Source organism: Nicotiana tabacum, chromosome 19, assembly GCF_000715075.1.
Source record: "Nicotiana tabacum cultivar K326 chromosome 19, ASM71507v2, whole genome shotgun sequence".
Lineage (NCBI taxonomy): Eukaryota > Viridiplantae > Streptophyta > Magnoliopsida > Solanales > Solanaceae > Nicotiana > Nicotiana tabacum.
The window spans coordinates 1,344,806-1,357,170 of NC_134098.1; the positions used below are offsets into that span (position 1 = coordinate 1,344,806).

The 12,365-nt window shown below is 33.6% G+C and overlaps 1 protein-coding gene across 1 annotated transcript; it reads right to left on the reverse strand.

Annotated features, from left to right (window-relative positions):
- Positions 1–6,017: 6,017 nt before the first annotated feature.
- On the reverse strand, positions 6,018–11,481 carry LOC107790806 (protein neprosin-like). Its single transcript, XM_016612773.1, has 7 exons — positions 11,314–11,481; positions 10,765–10,851; positions 9,843–10,091; positions 8,996–9,157; positions 8,337–8,390; positions 7,642–7,788; positions 6,018–6,542 (listed from the first exon to the last, which is right to left on the reverse strand). Exons 1-7 carry the CDS (start codon positions 11,410–11,412, stop codon positions 6,159–6,161), a joined length of 1,182 nt encoding a protein of 393 aa, XP_016468259.1. The 5' UTR covers positions 11,413–11,481; the 3' UTR covers positions 6,018–6,158.
- Between the last annotated feature and the right edge of the window lie 884 nt (positions 11,482–12,365).

Genomic DNA, 12,365 nt, shown 5'->3' on the forward strand with positions numbered 1-12,365 from the left:
TGAAATGATTTGCAGCAACTTCTTATTAAACAAGCAGGTTGCAAGCAGCTCATGCAGACAGCTTACAAACAGCTAAAGAAAAGCCTTGCAACTGCTTCCTGAAAAGCCTCGCAGCTGCTTCCTTTCTTCTATAAATAAAGGAGTTTTCAGTTCATTATGTACATGAATTTGAAGTTGAATAATATATCAGTTTCTCTCTATACTTGTCTTCAGTTTATCTACTTTATAGTATTTATTTTATAACACGTTATCAGCACGAGACTCTGCCATCTCGAGAAAATACTTTGAAAGTATCAGAGGTACAGACTTTCTTTTTCTAAATAATGTCAAATCTTTCTAAACTTGAGTTTGTAGCCCTGGATATATCGGGCAAAAGCTACATGTCTTGGGTGCTTGATGCCGAAATTCATCTTGATGCGATGGGTCTGGCAGACACCATCAAAGATAAAAATCAGGCATCAAACCAAGACCGTGCCAAAGCAATGATATTCCTACGCCATCACCTTGATGAGGGCCTGAAAATGGAATATCTTACTGTTAAAGATCCAGTCATACTGTGGAATAATTTGAAAGATAGATATGACCACCTGAAGATGGTCGTTCTTCCACAGGCACGTTATGATTGGACTCATCTAAGGCTACAAGATTTTAAATCTATCAGTGAGTATAATTCTGCTGTGTTCAGAATTATTTCCCAATTGAAACTATGTGGTGATAATATTACTGATCATGATATGTTGGAGAAAACTTTCACCACTTTTCATGCCTCGAATATGCTCCTGCAGCAGCAATATCTAGAGATGGGATTTAAAAAGTATTCTGAACTTATCTCACATCTTCTTGTAGCCGAGCAACATAATGGGCTATTAATGAAAAACCATGAAAGCCGACCTATTGGTTCTTGTCCATTCCCTGAAGTGAATGAGACGAACTTCCACCAAGCTAAGCGTGGAAGAGGACGTGGCCCCAGTCGTGGTCATGGCCGTGGTCGGGGAGAAAACTCTAATTGTGGTAATAACAATGCACCAAAGAACCCTCCTCACCACCAGCAGTAGAAAAGGAAGGAACAAAAGCATGAAGCGGTACAAGAAGCAAAGCCAGAAAATGCATGCTATAGATGTGGAGGAAAAGGGCACTGGTCACGTACATGTCGTACGCCGAAGCACCTGGTTGAGCTGTATCAAGCCTCCCTGAAGAAGACAGAGAAAAATGCTGAAGCAAATTTTATTTCTGAAGATAATTTAGACTTCATACATTTGGATGTAGCTGATTATTTTGCACTCCCAGAAGGAGAAACAAGTCATGTGATCGGTAGTGAATCTGTAGAAATATAAATATTTTAATTTTTGATATTTGTAGTAGATAATATGGTTATGTAATTGTTGTACATAAATAAAAGTTATGCTTTGATAATAATATTTACTATCATATTTATTTTGTTTATGTCATTTTGAAGAATATGGATAATCCTCAAATTATGTTTGGATCAAAGACCAATCATGAAGATATTTGTGTAATTGATAGTGGAACAACTCATGCCATATTCAAAGATCAGAAATACTTTTCTTATTTGCATAAGGAAAAAGCAAATGTTTCTACAATTTCTGGTAATATAAGTTTGATTGAAGGCTCCGGAAGAGCTATTGTATTTCTGTCTAAGGGAACAAAACTTATTATAGATAATGCATTATTCTCCTCTAAGTCCCGAAGAAACTTGTTGAGTTTTATAGATATCCGCCGAAATGGGTATCATGTTGAGACAATAGATGAAATGAACGTGGAATATCTTTGTATTACAAAGAATATTTCTGGCCAGAAATGCATTGTAGAAAAGTTACCAACTTTATCTTCTGGCTTATACTATTTAACGATTAGTACAGTTGAAGCACACTCTATCGTAAACCAGAAGTTTACTGATTCAAATACTTTTGTGCTTTAGCATGGCCGTTTGGGTCATCCTGGATCAATAATGATGAGACGAATTACTGAAAATTCGAGTGGGCATCCATTAAAGAACCTGAAGATTCTTACAAATGATGAATTTTCTTGTGATGCTTGTTATCAAAGCAAAATGATCACTAGACCATCACCAATGAAGGTTGGCATTGAGTCCCCTACCTTTTTAGAACGTATACATGGGGATATATGTGGACCTATTCACCCACCAAGTGGGCTGTTTAGATATTTTATGGTCCTAATAGATGCATCTTCAAGATGGTCTCATGTTTGCCTACTATCATCTCGCAACCTGGCGTTTGCAAAGTTATTAGCCCAAATAATTCGATTAAGGGCACAATTCCCAGATTATCCTATAAAGGCTATTCGCCTTGATAATGCTGTAGAATTCTCATCTCAAGCTTTTGATGATTACTGTCTATCAGTTGGGAATAAAAGTTGAACATCCGGTAGCTTATGTTCATACTCAAAATGGCCTTGCAGAGTCATTTATTAAACAACTGCAATTGATAGCAAGACCACTACTTATGAAAACAAAATTGCCCACTACTGTTTGGGGCCATGCTATCTTGCACGCAGCATCACTTATCCGTCTCAGACCAACACATTATAATAAATATTCTCCGTCACAATTAGTTTTTGGTCATGAACCAAATATTGCCCATCTACGAATTTTTGGATGTGTTGTATATGTGCCAGTAGCACCACCACAGCGCAGTAAGATGGGCCCCCAAAGAAGGTTAGGAATATATATTGGGTTTGAATCACCCTCTATTATTCGCTATCTTGAACCATTAACGGGAGATTTATTTACTGCTCGATTTGCAGATTGTCGATTTGATGAAATAAATTTCCCACAATTAGGGGGAGAGAAAAAGGAAATCAAAAGAGAAATTATGTGAAAAGTTTCATCATTATCTCGCTTTGATCCACGTACCCCTATATGTAATCAGGAGGTCCAGAAGATCATCCATTTACAGAATATAGCAAATCAAATGCCAGACGCATTTACTGATTTGAAAAGGATAACTAAGTCACATATCCCTGCAGAGAATGTGCCTATCCGAATTGATGTCCCAGCAGGACTATCTATTAGTATGAGAGCTAGTGAACCTAAAGCACGCCTAAAGCGTGGTAGGCCTATAGGTTCTAAGGATCGAAATCCTAGAAAAAGAAAATCGACAAATGATCAAAATGATATTATGAAGGGATCTCCTGAAGAGACCCAAGATCTGATTAGTTATGAGATTCCTGAAGAAATCAATAAACCCGAGACTCAAGTGAGCGAGGAACTTTTAATAAGTTCTACTGGTGATGGGATTAATTTAAATCGATCTGAAATAGTGGTGGATAATATTTTTGCATATAATGTTGCACTTAACATTATGCAAGATAGTGAGGATTTTGAACCCCGATCTGTCGAAGAATGTCAACAAAGATCTGATTGGCCAAAATGGCAAGGGGCAATTCAATCAGAATTGAACGCACTTGCTAAAAGAGAGGTCTTTGGACCAGTAGTCCAAACACCTGCTGGTGTAAAATCAGTTGGTCATAAATGGTTTTTTGTGCGAAAAAAGAATGACCAAAATGAAGTTGAAAGATACAAGGCTCGCCTTGTCGCACAAGGATTCTCACAACGACCTGGAGTTGATTATGAAGAAACATATTCACCAGTTATGGATGTCATAATATTTCGATATCTCATCAGTTTAGCCTTACGTGAAAGACTTGAAATACATATGATGGATGTGGTTACAGCATATCTGTACGGGTCACTTGATAATGAGATTTACATGAAAATTCCTGAAGGATTTAAAATGCCTGAAGCATATTCGAAATCTCGGGAAATGTATTCAATCAGATTACAAAGATCTTTGTACGGTTTAAAGCAATCTGGGCGCATGTGGTATAATCGCCTTAGTGAATATTTACTGAAAGAGGGTTACATAAATGATATTATTTGTCCATATATTTTTATAAATAAAATGACATCAGAATTTATTATACTTGCTGTTTATGTTGATGACATAAATTTGTTGGAACTCTAGAAGAGCTCCAAAAGGCAATTGAATATCTTAAGAAAGAATTTGAGATGAAAGATCTTGGAAAAACAAAACTTTGTCTTGGATTGCAAATTGAACATTTAGCAAACGGGATCTTTATGCATCAATCTGCCTATACAGAAAGGGTCTTAAAACGCTTTTACATGAACAAAGCGCACCCATTGAGTACACCAATGGTTGTTCGATCACTTGAAGTGAATAAGGACCCGTTCCGACCTCCAGAAGAGGATGAGGAACTCCTTGGTCCTGAAACACCCTATCTCAGTGCAATTAGTGCACTTATGTATCTTGTTAATGCTACAAGGCCTGACATAGCATTTTCTGTTAATTTACTAGCAAGATATAGTTCTTCTCCTACTCGGAGACATTGGAATGGGATTAAGCATATTTTGCGATATTTAAAGGGAACTCTTGATATGGGTTTATTTTATGCTAATAAAGGTAGTGCAGATCTTGTTGGTTATGTAGATGCAGGTTATTTATCTGATCCCCATAAAGCTCGATCTCAAACTGGGTACGTGTTTACATGTGGAGGTACTGTCATATCATGGCGCTCCATAAAGCAGTCAATTGTTGCTACTTCTTCAAATCATGCTGAGATAATAGCTATTCATGAAGCAAGTAAGGAATGCGTATGGTTGAGATCAATGATTCATTTTATTCAAGAAAAATGTGGTTTGGAGTGTGATAAAAGATCCACAATTTTATACGAAGACAATGCTGCATGCATAGCCCAATTGAAGGGAGGATTTATAAAAAGAGATAGAACGAAGCACATTTCACCAAAATTATTCTACACACACGATCTTCAGAAAAATGGTGACATTGATGTGCAGCAAATCCGTTCAAGTGACAATCCGGCAGATTTATTCACTAAATCTTTGCCAGCTTTAACTTTTGAGAAGATGGTATACAAGATTGGAATGCGGAGACTCAAATATTTGAAATAAGGTTTTCATCAGGGGGAGTAAAATACGCGATGTACTCTTTTTTTTCCTTACTAAGGTTTTTTCCCACAGGGTTTTCCTTATAAGGTTTTTAATGAGGCATCTAGAAATGCGTATTACTAAATATGTGTACTCTTTTTCCTTCATTAGGATTTTTCCCACTGAATTTTTCCTAGTAAGATTTTAACGAGGCACAATACCTTTTAATGAACATCCAAGGGGGAGTGTTATAAAAATAATTATATTGTGGATGTTCATTTATTACTCCGCTATAGATAATTTTCCTTAAGAAGATTATCCATTTAGTACTCTGTTGAAGTTTATCTACAAGCAACTGATGCAGACAGGTTGCAAGCAGCTCAATGAAATGATTTGCAGCAGCTTCTTATTAAGCAGGCAGGTTGCAAGCAGCTTATGCAGACAGCTTACAAGCAACTAAAGAAAAGCCTTGCAGCTGCTTCCTTTCTTCTATAAATAGAGGAGTTTTCAATTCATTATGTACATGAATTTGAAGTTGAATAATATATCAGTTTCTCTCTATACTTGTCTTCAGTTTATCTACTTTATAGTATTTATTTTATAACAACAATTGATTTATCCTCCACCGTTACTTTTATATTCTAGTTTATCATGTTGATTTGGTAGTGAAATTTTAAATACATTTGCTTTTGGAAAACAGGCGAGCCTTGACGTAACTGGTAAAGTTGATGTCATGTGACTAGGAGGTCACGAGTTCAAGCTGTGAAAATAGTCTCTTGCAGAATTGCAGGGTAAGACTGCATACAATATACTCTTGTGGTCTGGTCCTTCCCCGGACCTCGCACATAGCGGGAGCTTAGTGCACCGGGCTGTAGCGCAAAAGATAAAATAATTTTAGTTAATAATTAGGAAGGGCAAGATGAGGAAAAAATTAGGTAACGACACGACCACATCAAATTGATCGTTACATAAAGTGGCACTCTTCGTCTTTACATAACGACAAATCTAACGATGTGATATAATAAATTAAGTAATGATCAAAATAAGTATTGTATTTAAAGTAACAATACAATACAATAGATAACAATCATCCAAACAAGCTGTTAAAGCGAATTCAAGATTGATAATAAACTCAACAAAATTCAAAATTAGTAACAATTCATACAACCGACCTCGACTTGTTTGGAACTGAAGCTAGCGCAACAATGTGCTTTTAAGGGCATATTGGATTCCTTCCCGGTCCTCCAAAGTGAAATTCAGGTTCTTCAACATAATCACCCATATATTGAGTACGATAACAATCATATTCCTCAGAATAAGCATCAACATATTCTGGAAATCTCAACTCCATTGAATTTTGAAGAACTCTCATTCTTTTCATAAAACCTGTATTTGCATATATGAAAATAGGAAAAGCTCCACTTCCCATTTGTGTTTTTGTATGTGGATGTGTCCCTACTTTGCTGCTATAAACTTCACCACCCCATTGAACTGTTTCTGCATGGTATTTTAGCCCACCTTCAAATATCTCTGATGGCCAATATCCTATGTTTATTGTTTCTCCATATTGTAGCCACCAGTTGCTTGTATTTAAATCCTAATTAGGTGAAAAATAAGGAGAAATTATAAGATAAAAAAAAGAGACAGTCATTGTCAAATGTGAGCAAGTTATCTTTATTCGAAAAGGAAGGCACGTAAATTGAATTAATAATATTTTTTTTCTTACATGAATTTGGATATGCACGCCTACGAGAAATAATACAAGAATGATTTAAAGAATTTAATGATGTATATTTATAGTGTTAATAATTTTTATGTTGTTACGGAAATTTTACTAGATATAATTTGACAATTGTTGTTCTATTCTTTTAGTAATTACCTTATATGATTTGCTATGAAAAGTTACTTGTAGGTCAACACAACCTAGATGTAATAAAAAAAGTAAGTTATGTGTAACTATCATTTTTATACTATCGAGAGTTAAGTTGACCTATAAATAGTAGTCAACTTTTCATAGCAAACTTTATATGATAGCCTGCTATGCCCAATTAAATTAAGGTGATAGTATAAAATTATTACATTATCAATATATATATATAACTTAGATTCATAATATAATGTGTGTCGATGTGTATTTGCAAAAGCATGAGAAGAATTAGTAATACTATGAGTAAAGAATTTCAGTATGATTACCCCGGATCCACCTAAAGAAAAATAATAATAGAATAGAAGCTATTACAAGAAATAAATACTTGGCCTTATAACATTGGCCATTACACTGAAATGAAAAGAGCTCTACACTATTAAGTTGGCCGTCAACAATCTTAATAAGAAGTTTCAGATTTGAATATAGGAAATTAAAAAAATAGAGCGTTTTCTTCTATAATGAGGCGTATACGACGCACAGTGGCGGACGCACGTGGTGGCAAGCGGGTTCAATTGAACCCGCTTCATCAAAAAATAATATTGTGTATATATATAAATTAGGATTAAAGTTGCGTAAATTTTGTACAAATATTTTATTTGAACCCACTTGACAACTAATATTTTACGACTAAAGTTATGTACTTCTAAAATTGAACTCGCTTGCACAAAATCCTGGGTCCGTCACTAACGACGCGGATCCGAATTAGTTTGGACCCAATATGAATATGGAACCGAATGGAAAACCAAAAAATATATATGATGTTACTAACCTTGTAAATGTAAACAGTAATTGAATAAGGGAGGCCATTTTGGGTTGAGATTGGGTATATAGCTGCACCAAGTACTATCTCATGACTTGTTTGTACAAAACCAGGGCATGTCAGGTCAAAGCAACCTGTTTCTTTTGAGCCATCACTCTATCATTTGAACATCCAAACACACAGTAAGTTCACACAGAAAAAATTGTCATAAATTACATTAATTTAACATGGTTATTAATTGAGTTTAAGTTATATATATTATCAATATAAATAATTTTTATCACAGAGGCTGTAGTCCTTTAACTCGTTGCCGTGGCAGTCGAGATCGATGACCAAGGCAAAAGCCCTTAAGAAGGTCGGATTTAAGTTATATACACTGAAAGTGTAAAGATTATTTACACTATCAGTATAATTAAATATGTTATAACATATTACTTACCATTTATTTTAATCAGCCAATTAATGGTGTAAAAGACTATATACAATCAAGTCACTCAAAAACCAGTTACAAGTAATTCTTTATGATTATATTGTTTGGTAACCTTTAAAAAGTGATACTATTTCTTTGTAATAATGCTGTTAAAGTATAATGGAGTAATTGTCAAAATAATTAATATTAGGTTGAACTTAGGAATTTTCATAAGTAGAAAACGAGATAATTTAAACAAAATGACTAAGAAATGAAGATATCTAAATATACTTACAGTCCAATAAGTGAAAAATCTCGTTTGCCTATCGCCATAAACCCTTGGATTAACCTAAAATGTTGAAATTAATCAACCATTTAGTAAATGCTACAAATTATTAATAACACGCAAGTTTAATTCTATGAAACTACACTGACAGTTTAAAGAATTTTTACAATGGCAATGTATATAACTAGAGCACAACACCAGAAACTTTGTTGTGCGGACTCTTAAAAAATATTGCCACACCCGTGTCGAATCCGCCAAAATACATTATTTTTGGAGGATCCGACGATATTTTTGGAGAGTCTTAATTAGTAACATAAACTAGAAGTATGAACAATATTAGCTAAAAGCTATGTTGCGTGGACTCTCTAATAATGTTGTCGTATCCGTGTAGAATCCGCCAAAATGTACTATTATGGAGGATTCAACGTGCTTCCAGTGATATTTTTGGAGAGTCTTAGCAACATAAACTAGAAGTATGAATAATACTAGAAGTTATGTTGCGCGGACTATCCAAAAAATGCTATCACACCCTTATCGAATCCGTCAAAATACACTACTTTTTTAAAGATTCTAATACGTATCTGGCGATATCTTTGAAAAATCCGAGCAACATACTATGGGATATATTTAAAGAAAAAAGATAAGGTAAGAGAAACTATTATACTAACTGCCCATCCAGATTCAATGTCTTGATAGTCATAGTAAGCTCCACTGATAAGTGCAACTCGAGAAGTGCTATACTCATCATCTGCTTCCACATGAGGATTCCACGTTACCATGTCTGTTTTTGCTCCTAAATATCTATATCCTTCTGTATGCAGTATAGCCAACTACATATCCATGTCAACAAAACCAAAAGGAAATAAAAAGATTAGGTTTAGAAAGGAAGGAAGAATTTCTCTACAATATTTATATTACATTATCAAATCACTTATAATGTAGGGAAAGTATTTAAATTTACTCTTTTTCTATACTAAATATATATCTCAATGGCGTACCCTTAATTTGTCGTACTTTAGTGTTAAACATAAATAATATTTCTAAATAACAGACATTCATATAATCCATTACATAAAAGGCACGACATAGCACTTTCGAAAAAACATATATTTAAAATTTTAATATTTAGTGTTCATATGCCCTTGACAATTTAATAGAGTTGTAACTTGAATTGAGTGGATTTCGTGTATCGATCAAAATATTTGAAAAGGCCCTATTTATCCTTTACTTTTGACTATGGTTTAGAACTATCTATTCTCTGTTATACTTCAGATTTGAACTCATTTAACGTCAAGGTTTGCTAACGACAATGATATTAAGGTCCAAAATATAATGATGGATAAAATTAAATATAACTTTCGTATAGTAGAGGGTCATTTTTTTTACCCCTTTTCTAAAATGTACTCTCATTACTAGTAAATATATATATGATAAGCATAATTAGTAACCTGATAAAAATAGTAACTAACCCGTCATCATATATTAAAAAACTACATTGATAGAAAAATTACTCACTGAGTGATTCATCTGTGAAAGGTAGATATCCTTTTTGCTCTTCAATCCATTATCTCTATGAAAGAAGCTAGGCTTCTTCAATTGATCCTTCTTCTTCTTCTGTGTTCTTCGAATGGGAATTGTCCCTTTTGGACAATTTCCATCTTTTTGCCAGATTTGTGTCGTGACAAACTTGTAGGATTCTTGGTCTGTTTTTGTATTTTTTGGTGTGAGAAAATTCTCCATCACTGGTTTATCACTTGGTGTCATCTGATCAGTGAAGCAAAATGGTTTTAATCTGCAGCTTTGCTTTATGAATGAAATATATGTATCTTTTTTTCCCTATAATTAAATGATGTAACTTATATCCCCGTTTAATCTTATATGAAGTTGTTTGATTCGGCACAGATTTAAGAAAAGATAAATTTTTTAAATTTGTGGTCTTAAACATATTGTTGAATTAGCGATTGATGTTTGCATCATGGTAGGTTGCCTACATCACACTTTTTGGGGTGTGCCGGCCCTTCCTCGGATCCTGCCTGAACGCGGAATGCTTTGTGCACCGGGCTGTACTTTTTTTGTGGTCTTGGACATGCCATGTATATTTATATAGCCATAAAACCATGTCACTAAGGATAAAATGAGAAGTTTAAAATTAAATCTTTTCCAAATATAGAATGTATCATTTTGTTTTGGAGCAAATTTAAAAAAATAGTATCGTATAAAATGGAAAACGTAAATATATACGTGAAGTATAACATGGTGTAGTAGATAGATAATTAATCTTCCCTGTTTTTCAGGTTACTACCTCTTCATTTTATGGATGATTACTTAAGTTATCGTTATTTCAGCGACATGATAGAATAAAAATTCTTTTACACTTTAATATTTATAATTGTATTAATAAACTCTTCCTGTAATTGTTAATGTCAGTTGAACAGACCTGGATTTTGTGGTTCTTCAAAGCAGGATGAGACAAAGCTGGCTGCTTGAAAATGTCAATGCAGTCAATGACATCTCCATCTTCACTCTAACAAAAAGTCAAAAGAATTTAAAAAAAAAAAACATCAAGTAACAACTCAATGTATAGAAAAACTATTATATTCGATATATAAGAAAATATAGTTGTGTAGAAAAAATGGTCTGGTGATAACTGATATAAGTATTAGAGAAAGGGAAAAATTTATAATGCCACTATCTACTAATAATACTTGATACTACCTTGGTGAAAGGGAAAAGGAAATGGCACTAGTAGACTATATGTTGCTACGACTTTTTAAAAATATCGTCGAGTGCATGTCGATTCATCAAAAACAATGTATTTTTTAAAGATATGACACATATGCAATAGTTTTTGAAAAGTCTGAACAACGTATATAGAGGAATATCCATTCTTCCTTCTTTTGGTATCAAAGAAAGTAGGTTTCAGAAGAAACTGGGAAATGTTTTTTAAAAATTATATATATAATGTACATAAAACTATTACCCATACCTGAATGCTTTTAACTGCAAAAACATTTCCTTCCCTGCCAAATAATGCAAGATTTATTTCCAGTAACAATATGGCTATCAATTTGAATGCCATTATCATTTTAGAAAGCAAACTAAAAATCCAATCAATCTGTTGAATAATTATTCTTCATTTTCTGGTGGGGGTGAATAATTGTAATGATTATGTTATATGAAGAATAGCAGGTTTAAACTAATCTCTATATAGATTTGCATGACTTACCTACCAGTCTAATTTCTAACACCATTTACAATGCATTTTGTTATATCTTCTTTCTATTTTCATTTGATTACTTGTTTCTGCAGTCTTGCATTATCAGTCCAATAAATAAGTATGTATTCATGGTTAAGTTGCTTGAAACTTTGTTCAGTATATATTTCATGAGTTTGAGTTATATGCACCGTTAGTATAAATAATTTTGGACATTAACAAGTCACGCTAACGTTATTACATATAAGCTTCCATGAGATTTGTAATCTTGAAAATAAGATACGTCAAAGGTAAAACTGATTTAATAGTGTAAAATAATTTCTTACAATGACACTATATATAATTTAAATTTATATTTTATACTGTCAACTTTTTTGTGTAATAGCAGTTTCATGTCGGAGAGAGAGGTAGTCGTTACACCATTCGTGCAGGTCGCTACTTATGCGGCAAGATATTTCGCTACCCCTCCCAATTTTTTTGGGTCAAGGCTTCTTCTTTATATAGTCATTTTCTTTGGACATTAACATCAATCTTTCATCAAATTTGGATACTAAAAAGCATAAAAAGATTAAAAGAATCCGCAAAGTAGATAAACAACCATTCAATAATTCATTAGTTGAGAATTTGAGATTGAGATGTCAATCGATTTTTATTTCGATTTTGACCATTCAATATTCAAAGTCGTCCGACTTATTCTGATTTACACGAATATATAGACCTAATTATAGGATATAAAGAGCTCTCTATCGAGAAGTCAGTCATTTGTCCAATAGAGAAAGGTAGAATAGTGCAAATTCATACTTTATTCATTTTACTTACTTTGA